The sequence below is a fragment of the Sceloporus occidentalis genome, unplaced genomic scaffold (assembly GCF_023333645.1).
Source record: "Sceloporus occidentalis isolate IW3139 unplaced genomic scaffold, rSceOcc1.0.p SCAF_4, whole genome shotgun sequence".
NCBI lineage: Eukaryota > Metazoa > Chordata > Lepidosauria > Squamata > Phrynosomatidae > Sceloporus > Sceloporus occidentalis.
Genome location: NW_028316984.1, coordinates 201,147,393 through 201,161,975, shown reverse-complemented (window position 1 = coordinate 201,161,975; position 14,583 = coordinate 201,147,393). Strand labels below are relative to the sequence as shown.

General features: G+C 50.4%; 1 protein-coding gene across 1 annotated transcript in view; it reads right to left on the bottom strand.

The window, feature by feature from the left end:
* The window catches only part of LOC149315303 (mitogen-activated protein kinase kinase kinase kinase 5-like), a 153,030-nt gene that overhangs the window by 30,970 nt on the left and 107,477 nt on the right, over positions 1 to 14,583 (bottom strand). Inside the window, exons 17-19 of the mRNA XM_089522924.1 lie at positions 10,082 to 10,126; positions 8,361 to 8,403; positions 202 to 412 (exon numbers count right to left, since the gene is read on the bottom strand). Of these exons, the coding sequence (XP_089379050.1) occupies positions 202 to 412; positions 8,361 to 8,403; positions 10,082 to 10,126 (299 nt within the window). The remainder of the gene's footprint in view (positions 1 to 201; positions 413 to 8,360; positions 8,404 to 10,081; positions 10,127 to 14,583) is intronic.

Here is a 14,583-nt window from a genome sequence, read left to right as displayed (position 1 = left end):
TGTACAGCTACATTAGAGTGTGAATAATACAGAGTTGTAATTTGGCCCTCATCACTGTTTCCTTTTGGCAAAACTGCCTTCTAAGGTTTTCCTCTGATATTTTCCCAGGGGTTTTGCACACTCTCTGGGTTCTGCTCAGCACCCAGCAGAGTTCTGGACAACCTGCATGCCCTCTCACATGGCAAGGACACTGACATATACCCATGTCGCTGTATCGGACGGTGAGCAAGCCTGGGCTACTGACGCTGCTGGTCATTCCAATCGGGGTGGGCTCCGTCTGAGGCCCACAAACTGGGATGCTTTGTCTCCTATGAGCCGGTGGGGCCTGACTGTGAGGATCTGGGCAATACTTGATCGTCTGGATCTTCTCATCATCCACAAGGCTTTCCTCTTGATAAATACTGAGCCTGGGCTGGAAGTGAAAAGAGAGAAAGAGTGAGATAAATGGGGCACTGCTTTGCCTGATTTTGAGTTTGATGTCCCATAAGTCCATTAATTACTACTACTACTACTACTACTACTACTACTACTACTGCTACTATTATTATTATTTGTATCCTGCTTTCCTCCAAAAATTGAGACTCAAAGCAGCATACAGTCTAAAAGAACAGTACAATTTAAAACTTTAAAAAGCAACAATTAAAATGGAATTAAACTATTACAATATTAAAACAGATCATTTGTTTAAAAACAGAATACAATTAAAAATATAAAAGCACTTAAAAACCATTTCCCCTTAGCAAGCCATCTTCCTCACCTTCCAACATTTCCACTGTCCCCAGCCACCCTGCATTTGTTCTAACTTTGCTGTGGTTGTTTCTTGCATCAAGTCATCTTTGACTTATGGTGACCCCATGAAAGAGAGACCTCCAAGACACTGCTCAGGTCTTGTAGACTCAGGGCAGCCATGGCGTCCTTGCTGGAATCTATCCACCTGGAATGTGGCCTTCCTCTTTTCTTGTTGCCTTCCATCTTTCCCAAAATGATCTTTTATAATGATTAGTGTTGTTTCATGATATGTCCTTTTACAGTCCACAATATTTTTAAAATTCTCATCCTGCACCGTATTTCAAATAATCTGATTCTCTTCCTATGGATTTTCTTCACTGTCCTGCTTTCACAACCACACACAGAAATACTATGGCATGGACTACCCTGTCCTTCATATTAGAAGAAACATCTTTTACCCTTGAGGGTCTTATTTAGTTCCCTCATAGCTGTCCTTCCAAGTCTAGGCCTTCTACTATTTTTTTTGACTATACAGTCAGCCCTCTATTGTCACGGGGATCTGTCCCCGCCCCCCGGCAACACAGAAACTCGCAGATTGGTACGTTAGTGCTTACCTGTGAGACGTCCCTTTCCAGCAGAGAAGGTCCGGGCATCCTGATGTTGGGTAGCTCCGCCTGCAAAGGCTCCTGGAGGCAGGACAAAGTTTAAACAGAGGCCCGGGGTCCAACCCCGCCTCCATGGGCGGAGCGACCCCCAGAGACCTCAGTCAGTGACCAGCCCAGCGACTGGTTAATCTTGAAAGGCATTGGTGACCAGACTTGGCATCTAGAAGGCAAGGCCTGAAACTCAGAGTAGAGAAAAGGAAAAAGAAGAAGAGCTGTGTGTGTGTCCCGACCCTGATCCCTAGGCGTCTGCAGGCAGACAGGGTGGGAAGGATGCCCGGACCTTCTCTGCTGGAAAGGGACGTCTCACAGGTAAGCACTAACGTACCATTTCCCAGCAGAGAAGGGTGCCGAGCATCCTGATGTTGGGATTTACAAAAGCTCTGACCCAACTAGGGAGGGGCCTGCTGAAGCCTTGGTGGAGTCGGGCACTATATGTTGAAGAACCCTGCGGCCAAAGGCCGCCTCGGCTGACTGGAATACGTCGAGTTTGTAGTGTCTGGCAAACGTGGAGGGAGTTTTCCAGGTGGCAGCTCGGCAGATCTCTGACAGGGGCGCGTTAGTGGAGAAAGCAGCCGAGGTGGATGCACTTCTGGTGGAATGTGCCAAGATGCCGTCTGGCGGGGGTAGGTTCATGACCTTGTAGCATTCGAGGATGCAAAGCTTGATCCATCTTGATAGCGTCGACGACGATACCTTTTTGCCCTTGGATCGCGGTTGGAAGGAGACAAAAAGTGATTCTGACTTTCTGAAAGCCGCAGTCCTCTTGAGGTATATCTTTATGGCTCTGCGCACGTCCAAAGTATGCCAGGCCCTGTCTAACTCCCCAGTTGGTCGAGGGCAGAAGGTGGGCAAGACGATGTCCTGGGATGAGTGGAAGATCGAATTAACCTTGGGGATGAAGGTCGGGTCAGGCCTCAATACAACGGAATCAGGTCTAATGATGCAGAGCTCTTTTCTCACCGACAGCGCCCCGATCTCTGATACTCTGCGGGCCGATGTGAGAGCTGTGAGGATGAGCGTCTTGAGGGTGAGGAACTTGAGAGACGCCTCCCTCAGCGGCTCGAATGGCTGTACCGTCAGGGCCAGAAGAATCTTGTGTAGGTCCCAAGACGGGAACCGATGTCTTGTCGGGGGCGCCCTATTTGAAACTCCCTTTAGTAATCTCCTAATGTGAGGATGGTGTGATATCGTAGCGGCCTGTTCGTGGGGCAGTATCGAAGTGATTGCTGCCACCTGTCTCTTTATTGTGTTAGGACGGAGGCCCTGGCCAAAGCCGTCTTGGAGAAATTGGAGCAACGTAGCAACAGAGACTTGAATGAAGTCCTTATTTTTTCTCTTACACCATCTCCTAAACGCCCTGAAGGTGTACTCATAGATCTTCATGGTGGATGGGCGCCTCGATGCCAGAATGGACTCGATCACCTCAGAGGAGTAGCCATAGCCGGTTAGCATGTTCCTCTCAATTTCCACGCGTGAAGCTGAAGCCAAGTGGGATCTGGGTGATGTACCTGACCCTGGGTCAGTAGGTCTGGTCTGGCTGGGAGAGGAAGACTCTGTATCGCCTGGCTGAGAATCTCCGAGAACCAGGGACGTCTCGGCCAGGCTGGCGCTATGAGGATGACCTCCGATTCCGACGTTCGCATCTTGGACAAGAGGCGAGACAGTAGCGGGACTGGAGGGAAGGCGTATAGGAGGCCCTCTGGCCAGCGGCAGTTTAGGGCGTCGAAGTTTTCTGCCCCCTGGGTCTTGAACCTTGAGAAGAACCTGGGAGTCTTGGCGTTGGCAGGGGATGCGAACAGGTCCAGGATCGGGTGGCCCATAGTCTCTATTATGGACTGGAAGACTTCCGGGTGAAGGCTCCACTCCCCCTGGTCTATGTCGGTTCGACTCAGCCAATCTGCTGTGGTGTTGAGCTGTCCCTGCAAGTGCTCGGCCTCTAGGGACAACAGATTGGCCTCTGCCCACGATAGCAGGGACTGGGCTTCCGTCATGAGGGACCGTGATCTTGTGCCGCCTTGTCGGTTTATGTGTGCCTTGGCGGTGATGTTGTCTGTACGCACGAGGACTGACTTGTGACGGATTGACTGGCTGAAGGACCTGAGGGCTAGGCGGACCGCTCGTAGTTCTAGCCAATTGATGCTGTGAGATCGTTCCTCCGGGCCCCACCGTCCCTGGGCTATCTGTGGTCCGCAGTGAGCCCCCCAGCCCCGGAGGCTGGCATCCGTGGTGATCTGGACTTTTTCGGTCGTCCAAATGGGTCGACCTCTGAAGACTGTTTGGGCTATCCACCACCTGAGGGACTGGCGAACGCTGTTGGGCACTACTATCTTGCGATGGCTCTTCCGCGCAATGGCCTTTTGGTGCGGCAGAAGCAGCCACTGGAGGGGTCTGGCGTGGAATCTCGCCCAAGGTAGGCACTCGATCGCTGCGATCATCAGACCCTGTAGGTGAGCGAGTGACCGGAGGCTGGTACGAGACGATCGTAGCACCTGTAGTGTTGACGTCCGGATGGACTGGATCCGGTCGGGGGGAAGGCGGACCGTCCCCGACTTTGTGTCTATTAGGGCTCCTAGGTGGATGATCGTTTGGCTGGGGTGAATGGAGCTCTTTTCCAGATTGATCAGGAAGCCGTGGTCCTCCAGGGACCTGAGTATGGTGGTGGTGTCCTGGATGGCTTGAGTCCTTGTAGGGGCCCTGATCAGGAGGTCGTCCAGGTAAGGGTGAACATGGAGACGTTGAGTCCTCCAGTGGGCGACTAGGGCTACCATGACTTTGGTGAAAATTCTGGGCGACGAAGAAAGCCCAAAGGGGAGGGCCCTGTATTGGAAGTGGCGCCTGCCATATCTGAAGCGTAGGAAACACCGGGAGGATGGGTGAATCAGAATATGAAGATAGGCATCTTGTAGGTCTAGAGAAGAGAGAAAGTCTTTGTGGCGAAGGCTGTCCAGAATGGTTTTGAGGGTTTCCATCCTGAATTTCTTCTTGCGGACAAAGCGGTTGACTGGTCGCAGGTTTAGGATAGCCCTCCACGTTCCATTTTTCTTTGGTACCAGGAAGAAAGTGGAGTAGCACCCTTGGCCTCTTTGAGCAACTGGCACAGGTTCGATGGCCTGAATGGCGAGTAGACGATCGATGGCTTCCAGCAGGAGGCGATGTTTGATGGGGTCGCTGGACTTGGGAGAGGGTATGAACATGTTGGGGGGAGTGCGATGAAACTCTATCCTGTATCCCCTGCGGATGGTGTCGAGGACCCACTTGTCCGTCGTGGATCCCTCCCAAACCCCTGCGAATCCCTGGAGTCGGCCTCCTACTGGAGGGGCACCGTCATGACTGTTGATTTTTGGAGGTGGATTTGGAGCCTCCTCCTTTCTTGGGGGAGAAGGGAGGGCGATTTCGCTTGTTGAATTTGTTGTCGCCCCATCTGGGCTTGGTGGACCTGGACTCTCTGGTCTGAGACTGAAAGGGCGAGAAGGACCGTGACGAACGAAAGGAAGACCGGTTCCTGAACTGTCTCTTGTCATCTTTCTTTTTTGACGAGGGCAAGGTTTTCTTTTTATCCTTGCCCTCTACCAGGACTGGTTCGAGGGATTCGCCGAACAATTTAGTCCCTAAGAAGGGAGTGAAGGCCAAGTTTTGTTTGGACCTAGCGTCCACCTGCCAATTTTTGAGCCATAGCTGTCGTCGCACTGCTAGTGCCGCCGCCTGGGCCCTGGCGCACTGTTGTACACAGTCCAGGGTGCCATCTGCCCCGAGAGCCAACGCTTTGGTGATCTTGTTGATGGTTTGTCGGATCTTGGTGTCTGCATGGGGCAGTAGCTCCATCAACTCCTTGGTCCACTGTAGCGATGCGCGCATCGCTAGAGAGACTGTAGTGGCTGCCCTGATGGCTACCGAATTGGCTTCGTGTGCTTTCTTGAGTGCCCCCTCGGCCCTTCGGTCTTCAGGGTTTCTAAGCGTGTCCTCGCCATCCCTGATGAAAACTGTCGAAGAGACGAGGGCAGACACCGGGGCATCCACTAGGGGGACCTTTAGACTATCCATGACTGCCCGCTGAAGGATGTACTGCTTCCGAATTGCGCTGTGGTTGGGTCTCGAGGCTGCTGGTGTCTTCCATTCGTCCCTCACAACCTGCATGATGTTGAAGGGGCATGGAAGTTCCTGAACCGTGGTGACTGGAGCAGGGAAAAGATCTTCTCCCACCCTGGGGAGATCTGAATCCAGAGCAGGGGCAGATGGGGGTGGTAAGGCGATGCCCAGGGTTTTGATTGTTTTCTTTATTAATGTTGGATAGTCCTCTGGCTTGAGGAGTCGCGAAGACATGGGGGCGTCACTGGTCGAGTCTCCCTCGTCCTGGGAAAGCTCTCCCTCTTCGGATTCCGAGGCCGCAGAGTCTATGCTGGCCGGGGGACCCTCGTCCTCCGAGGAGTGGGGTGAGGGGGATCGAGCTCGGTTGTTGGATTGGGCTGCATATCGGGCCCTTTTGGCTGGGGGGCGAAAGGCCTGAGATCCGTCGGAATCTGAATCCGATTGTGAACCCCGTCTCTGCGATCCTCTGGATCTGGCGTCTTGGGCTTGGACCTGGGAGTCTAGGGGGCTTTGTAACCCAAGGTCATCTGGGGACGTGGACTCCCGAGGGGACCCATGATAGGCGGAATTGGATGAGGAGCGGCATGATAGTTCTCCCCGCTGGCCCAGGGGAGGCATGGTCTCGGCCTGTTTGTCCAACTCGCGGCCCGAGTCGCCAGTATGGCGGCCCCCCCCAGGCACCGCATGGCCTAGCTGCCCCCCTTCATGGCCGCCCCTAACATGGCGGCCCCCATAGAGGGCCGCATGGTCTCCTGACCCCACTTCCGGGTCATCAAGATGGCGGCCGCCATCCCCGACCGCATGGCCAAGATGGCGGCCCCCATCTCGGCCCACGTGGTCTCCGCCGCCAGGGCCGACCGCGCGACCGCTGGCGCCCCCCGGGTGCCAGATGTTGGGCCCTCCCATCCCAAACCACCCCTGGTGGGCGAGGGGGACCCAAGGGAACCCCCACTGGGGGGAAAAGGGGCCGTTTGCGCCGCCTGCGGTCCCGGCCGCTGGGCCTCCGGCTGCGGAGGGGCCCTGGAGGAAAGGGCCTGGCCACCCGAGGAGGGGGGGGACGAGCGGAGGAACAAAGGGGCCGGCGCCCCAGCCCTGCGTTCCGCTAGACTGGCCCCGCGGAGCGCCGCCGTCGCTCGTTCCTTGGGGGAGCACAGAGGAGTCTGCGGTCCCCGGCTCCCTGGGGAGGCCCCAGAGAGCAAAGCTGGGCAGGAGGGGTTGGCTTACCTCCTCCCCTGGCGTCCGTCGCGGTGGCGGTAAGGGCTCTCCAGCCTCCAACCCTGGCCGGGTCGGCGGTGGTGCCCTGGGCCCTGCAGCGGTCTGTGAGGGACCTCCCTCAGTCCGGTGCGGCCCGGCTCCCACTTCTCCTCCTCCATCCGGGGCCAGAGCCTCTGGGCGCGCTTCCGGCGAAGCCGGGGCTTGCCTGGGCTGAGTGGGAGCCTGCTCGCCCCCTGGCCTGGCCTCTTCCTCGCTGGCCATGAAGGAAAGAGAAAGGAGGAAAGGAGGAAGGAAAGGGTTTTTTTTTTTTTTTTTTTTTTAAAAAAGGAAAGAAGGAGAGAAAAGGCAAAGGTAAGGTGTAAGCCAGGCCAAGTCTGGGGGAGCCAATGGAGGATCTTCTAGGAAGCTGAGATGCGTCCTACCAGGAGCTAGGCAGGAAGAAGACTGAGGTCTCTGGGGGTCGCTCCGCCCATGGAGGCGGGGTTGGACCCCGGGCCTCTGTTTAAACTTTGTCCTGCCTCCAGGAGCCTTTGCAGGCGGAGCTACCCAACATCAGGATGCTCGGCACCCTTCTCTGCTGGGAAAATTCAAGTCTCATGGGGTTGAATGGGGGCACATGCCTGTGAGTGGTTGCAGGCACGCACCTCGGATTCATGCCCCATTCTAACCCCCTCTGCTCCTCGCACGTAAGCGAGGGTCGCAGATCTGAAGTCCGCACAAATGGAGGGGCAACTGTAGTTTCCATTTTGATCTATAACTGAGACATCGTATAGAAAATCTTTAATTGTTTAAATGTATTTGCTGTTACTGTTTATTATGCAAATAATCTGTGGTCATTATATTTTGTTTCTTAATTTTCAACTGTAACTCTGCTCATGTGCTTTCTTCTTTGACGTTCCTCAATAAGTGTTCCAAGTCTTTGTTATTTTCTGCTAGTTGCATGATGTCATCTGTATGTCTTAAATTGTTGATGTTCCATTTTCATTCTTTCTTCATCCGAGTCTGATCCAGTTTTACGTATGTAATGTTAAGCATATAAATTAAACAAACAAGGTGATAAAATGCAGCCTTGCCAATTCCCTTGCCAATGAGAAACCTTTCTGTTTTTTCCTTTTTGTCTTGACAGTAGCCTCTTGTCCGACATACAGTGCAGGTTATGCATTAGGATAATCAAATGTTTTGGCACACCCATTTAAGAGTGATCCAAATTTTTCATGATCAATAATAAAGACTTTGATATTATCTATAAGGCACAGGCTGATTTTCATACACAGAAACAAAAATACAATAGCATGAATGTTCCTGACTTTGACATTCAGTAATATGAAAGGGTCTAACATAGCCTTTCCTTTTTCTGCACCACTCAGCTCCAATCTCTTTGCAAACCAGTTCTGCCTTAGCATCCAATTCGAACACTTTTAGCATTCCAGCCCAGAGGTAACAGTATGCAGCCATAACATGGCAGCAGCCACAGGGCAGCACTTCAAACCACTTTCAGGTAGAACTGGGGGAAAATCCTGCCTGAACCCCTGGACAGAATTCTAGGATAGAAATCTGTTCTATTTTAAAATCTACCTGGTCTCTAAAGGTGGGGATCAAAAGGACTCCCAAGATACCATTAGAGTGTTCAGTTTACCTCACCTTTAAGATGCTGGTATCACTCACCTTTGGAGGTAGAGGAGGAGGTCCTGTCCGCTTCAGCGTTGATCTAAGAGAAAAACAGAAAATCTAGTCAAAGATCTTTTGTTCCAAATTAATGGTGCACACACACGTTACGTTTGTCAGTTTTCATGGCGATTCCAGAAAGCAGGTTATTTGGCTGGTGTGAGTTCTGGGTTTTGGTGATCCCAACTTATTTGCTCCATAAAATATCTGTTAAAGTAACTGCATCTACAAACACTACTGAAAATTTGCAGAACAGAAATACATGTAAGAAGGCTTTCCCTTTCTTTCAGTCACTGCCATGCACTGCCTGCATCCTCCCAGGGGTCCTCCAGATATTTTGGACTTCAGCTACCAGAAGCCCCAGCCAGCACAGCAATGGAGAGGGATTCTGGGAGCTGAGGTCTAAGATATCTGGAGGACCATGGTTTGAGAAACACTGCTCTAGCAGATCCTTCAAGATCGCCTCTCCAGCTCCCTTGGAGTTTCTTGGATGAATGACTTACTGTATACTGCACAACAGACTATCTTGGAGGGTAGTGGACACCCCTTCTTTGGAAATCTTTAAACAGAAACTGGATGGATATCTTTCAGGGGTGCTTTAGTTGTGACTTCCTGCATGGCAGAATGGAGCTGGGCTAGATGACCCTTGGGATCCCTTCCAACCCCATGATTCCATGCAATAAACCAGAGGATGTGCAGTAGATAAGAAAAGAGACTAGAAGTTGTTGTCACTGGACTACACCAACCCAATGGCCATGCCAAAAAAAAATGTTCAAAAAAGCTTTTCAAAGCCCTGGATAAGGTTTCTAGAAGTCTTGCCCTATACAACAGGTAACACAATAAGTTTCCCAAACTCTAGGTAAGATTTCTGAGATGAGTGGGTGAATGCCCTCCATTGCTCTCCTTGACCACATCCCAATGAACAGAAGCTAAAGAAAATAGCACAAAACAAATGTGTGTGACGTCGAAGGCTTTCATGGCCGGCATCCATAGTTTTTTGTGGTTTTTTCGGAACATGGCCATATAGCCTGAAAAACCCACCAAAAATGAGTGTGATTACTTTTTCCTTAGTTAGCCATCCCAGTTAACTGTATGGTGACAGAATGATCTTACTTGATTTGCCCCTGTTTGGTGTTCCTGCCCCTTTGCACTGGGTTGTGAGGTCTGAACCCCTGTGCCTATGCATTTAGATTCACAGTTAGAAGGCAGTATTTAGTCTAACCCAGGGGTGTGCAATGGTAGGAGGTGAAGTGGCTGTCCTGTCCCAAGAGACTATGCAACCCTTCTACAAAAAGAATATTCTTTTTTTTTTGGCCCCAAAATATTTTCATGGGGGCATGTTTTTAGGGTTAAGAGAGGCTTTGTTACAACAGAACGTGACCTGGAAGTCACTTCTGGTTCACATCCTATTTAAGGGGGAGGAGTGGATCTTGGCATGACCTGGGTGATGCATGAAGGCCACATTTCCACTTCCCTGATCTAGATCTTCCTATGCCAAGGCAACAGATCCATTAATCTGTTAATGTCACACTCCTAATGGGCAGCCATTAAGTCTCTACTTAAGAACTTCCAACTGACAACCCTGGTAATGACAACCCTGAAAAAGAACTCCTTTGGGCTTGGAAACGAATTATTTTAAAAGGAAAGGCAATTTGAATTTTAGAGAGTGAAGAAGAAAGGATGGAAAGAAGATAGTCAAATGTTAAGAAGTTGTCACTCACTCCTCTGCATCTTCGTGGCCATCGCCAAATTTGGTTAGAGGTCCCCTAAATAAAATGTTCATAAAATTAAAAATGAATAAAAAAACATTATTTTACCAAAACCAAAACACCTCCAAACAAAACTTGAAGAGTACCTTTTTCTACAGCACAACAAGAGGCTCTGTGACTCAGGCTCAAGAATTTTGTTCTGCAAGAGTAACCAGAGGCCTTTTCATGCTGCACAATTATAGCACTATGGCGGGTTATAGACCGCCCATTTGGGGCGGGCTGCACCCGCCACTTTCCCCGGTGTATTGAGGCCTCAGCTGCTCAGGCCACTGAGGCCCCGATCCGCCGCTTTTCAGGCTGCGGGGAAGCGGCATTTTGCCGCTTCCCCGCAGCCTGAAAAGGGGTTTCCTTGGGGCTTCAAGCCCCAAGGACACCCCGCGGCGGCGGGGAGGAGGAGAAAGGGGCCGCTTGGCCCTTTCTCCCTTGCTTCACTGGGCGCAGCCGTCTGAAGGCTGCGCCCAGCGCCGCAAAGCAGCGCCGCAAACCAGGAAGGAGCTCCAAAACAGAGCTCCAAAACGGAGCTCCTTCCTGGTCCGCGGAAAGGGCGCACTAAGCGCCCTGGCGCGGACCGACGACATCACGTCCGCGCTGCCCCGTATAGAGGCGGTGCGGTCGTCACGTCGTCATGACGGCCCCCATGTGGAAGGGGGGCCGCCATTTTGTACGGCCTCAGTCCGTACTAGGGTTAGGGGGTTGCGGAAGCACCGCACCTTCCTAACCCTAGTACAGACTGACTCCGTACTTTAATGGCGGTGTGTAACCCGCCAATGATCCCATTTTAACTGCCATGGCTGCACCCTGTGAAGGGGGGCGCAAGAGGAGATCTCTGGATGAGTAGTGTAAATTGTTGTTGCTGTCTGCCTTCAAGTCAGTTTCAACTTGTGGTGACTCTAAGGTGACCCAACCATGGGGTTTTCTTGGCAAGATTTGTTCAGAAGGGGCTTACCTTTACCTTCCTCTGAGGCTGAGAGAGTGTGACTAGCTCAAGTGAGTTCCCATCACCAAGCAGGGACTCAAAACCTTTTCTCTTGAGTTACAGTCAAATGCTCAAACCCCTACACCATGTTGAATGTTGAATTGTAAATATCCTTCCTTAAACTGCAAATCCCAGGATTTCATAGTCAAAGATATGATCAAATGAACTCTGGATCCACCTGAGCATTCCTCCAACCCAGTTGCCCTCTGGATGTGTTGGACTACAACCAACGGCAGCCAGTTAGTGACTCTGCTCCTGGTTTTAGTCTAATCTTTACAGGTGCTAACCCAGATGCTCACTCTATTTTGGGGTTTCAGTGCCTTGGGAAGCTACTTTCAAGTCCAGACCAAAACTAGAAACTCAGTACCCAATGACAAGGGAGCCACCAGCCATCATTGACTACAGCTTTCATCATCCCCATAAGCATACTACACAATGGAGATGGTGGAAGTTGCAGTCCAGCACATCCAAACTGAAGAAAATTACTCTTCCACAGGAGCCAGTGTGGCATGGTGGTTTGAGTGTTGGACTGTGACTCTGGAGACCAGGGTTCAATTCCTGCTCGGCCATGAAATCCACTGGGTGACCTTGGGAAGTTATGCTCTCTCAGCTTCAGGGGAAGGCAATGGCAAGCCTCCTCCGAACAACTCTTGTCAAGAAAACCCATGATAGTCGCCATAAGTTGGTAATGATGTGGAAAGCACACATCACACACGTGCTCTTCCACAACTAAAACTACATCATCATAATCAAGAAGGGACTTTGCAGCATCCCAGCAATAATTCCAAAAGCCCTGTAAGGTAGGCCAGTGTCATCATAATCCCTACAATGCCCATCAGGTTGCAGGGTGAGGCTAAGAACGACTGGCATGCCTCAGGTTGACTGATGAGCTCCTGGCTGACAGCTTCTTGGACTGCTGCTTATTCTGTCTTCCACGGTGGTTTTTTAATCACACCTAAAGTATCTTTAAAATATACCAAGATTGCAGGTCACCCAATGCTGCATGCTGGCAAAGCAAAGGTGATTCTCAGCACCCAGGCCAGAGTAGAGGCTGGTATGGAGATGGCCCTCTGTAATGAGCTGAGCTCAGTTAAGGAGGAGAGTTCAAGGAATGCTATTAAAAGCCTCAGAGGCAGGGAGATGAGTGACATTTTGGCTGTCACTTCTTGTCGGGTCACAGGCAGTTTTAACTGAGCAAGTACATCGCCAATCCCAGCTTACTGAATAGGCTGGAAGAGATGAATACAAGAGGAGTTTTCTAGGAAAGACATTCACCATTGAAATAGCTTGCAATTCTATACTAGGCAACATAAAGGTAGAAATCAAAGATATAGCCATGTTAGTCGGTCACATCAGGATGAAGAGAGATCTTGTAGAACCTTTGAGACTCACTGAAAGACAGAAGTTGGCAGCATAGGCTTTCCTAGATTTGCTCAGATGGATTTCAGTGATGATGATGATAATAATAATAACGTGGTTTTCCTGCAAAAAATCCAAAGCAGGCTTCCAGGCTCTTCTGGTTTAATTTTTTGATAGCCTGTGTGGCCCCTGAAGAGTCCCAGGGGCAGGAAACCTGAGCCTTTCTCCAGCAATACTGCAGTGGCTCATTTCAAATTTAGGGTGATATGGCTTTTCACAGATGTACACTCCCCCCAAGACTTTAGCATTTCTGGCTACTGGGCTATGTCTGGACCAGGAAGAGTCACAGCAGTAGTAGAAGAAGAGCAAAGTAAATTCAGAAAAGACTTAGGTTGCATCTACATTGCAGAAATAATGCAGGGTGACACCACTTTTAACTGCGTGGCTCCATCCTACAGAATCCTAAGATTTGTAGTTTGCTGAGCAGTTAGCAATAGCAATAGTAGCTTCATTTATATACTGCTTCATACTGCCTAAGCAGTCTCTAAGCAGTTTGCACCAGCACTCTGTCAGAAAAGACCGAAGACCTTGTAAAACTACAAATCCCAGGATTCTGTCAGATAGAGTTGCAGCACAGAGGAGGCAGACAGCTGGAGGAATGTCACAAGGAGAAGTAAGCCAAGAAGGAATTGTTCGGGGAGCTTGCAGTTAGAGAATCGATTCGAAGCTCTTTCCCTTATCAAGGAGGATGAAGAAGAGCAGCATGGACAGACTTCTGGGACAGAGCAGGGGAGCCTGAGAGTCCCACCCGAGGAAACAGTCGCTGCTAAGCCTCGGAGGAGGCGTGTGGTTGTAGTGGGGGACTCCTTGCTGAGGGGTACAGAAGCAGTGATTTGTAGGCCTGACAAGATGTCTCGAGAGGTGTGTTGTCTTCCAGGTGCAAAGATCCGTGACGTGACAGAGAGGCTGACAAGACTGGTCAAGCCTACTGACCAATACCCCTTCCTTTTGGTCCACGTGGGAACTAATGATACTGCAAGACACAGCATTCAGAACATCAAAAGGGATTACGAGGCGCTTGGTAGGAAGCTGAAAGGAATGGATGTACAGGTTGTCATCTCGTCTCTTCTGCCAGTTGAAGGGCACGGTCCAGGAAGGGAGAGGAAAATAGCAGATGTGAACAACTGGCTTCGCAGATGGTGCCGCCGAGAAGGATTTGGATTCTTCGATCATGGGCTGCGGTTCCATGAGGAGGGACTTCTTGCAACAGACGGGTTGCATCTCACGCCAGTTGGAAGAAATGTTTTTGCCAACAGTCTCAAGAACTTGATCAGGAGAGCTTTAAACTGAGTTCCGAGGGGAAGGGAGACAATATTAAGGAAGGCGAAAGGGATGGCGAAAATAGTCAAACTGACATAGAGGAAACAAGGCAAACAGTGCAAGGACCCAACAGTGGGAGGCAAAAAAACTTGCACAGGCAGCAAGTAAAAGGGAACCATGGTCTGCGATGTCTCTACACTAATGCACAGAGCATGGGAAATAAGCAAGATGAACTCGAACTCCTAGTACAACAAAGCAAACATGATATAATAGGCATCACTGAAACCTGGTGGGATGAGTCTCATGATTGGAATGTGGAAATAGAGGGGTATAACCTTATTAAGAGAAATAGGCCAAACAAGAAAGGAGGAGGAATAGCACTATATGTCAGAGATATTTACACCAATGAAGAGATCCTGGACATCAATCATGGAAGCCAGGTGGAGAGCATCTGGATAAGAATCAAAGGGGAGGGAAACAACAAGGGTGTTACGGTGGGAGTCTACTACAGACCCCCAAGTCAGACTGAGGAATTGGATGATATCTTTCTAGAACAGATGACCACACAGTCAGAAAAGAGAGATGTAGTAGTGATGGGCGACTTCAACTATCCTGATATTTGCTGGAAGTCAAACTCAGCCAAATCCTCAAGGTCTAGCAAATTCCTCACTTGCCTGGAAGACAATTTCATGGTCCAAAAGGTGGAAGAGGCAACAAGGGGGTCAGCTATTTTAGATCTGATCCTAACCAACAAGGATGACTTGGTTAATGGGGTACAAGTGGTGGGATCATTAGGTGG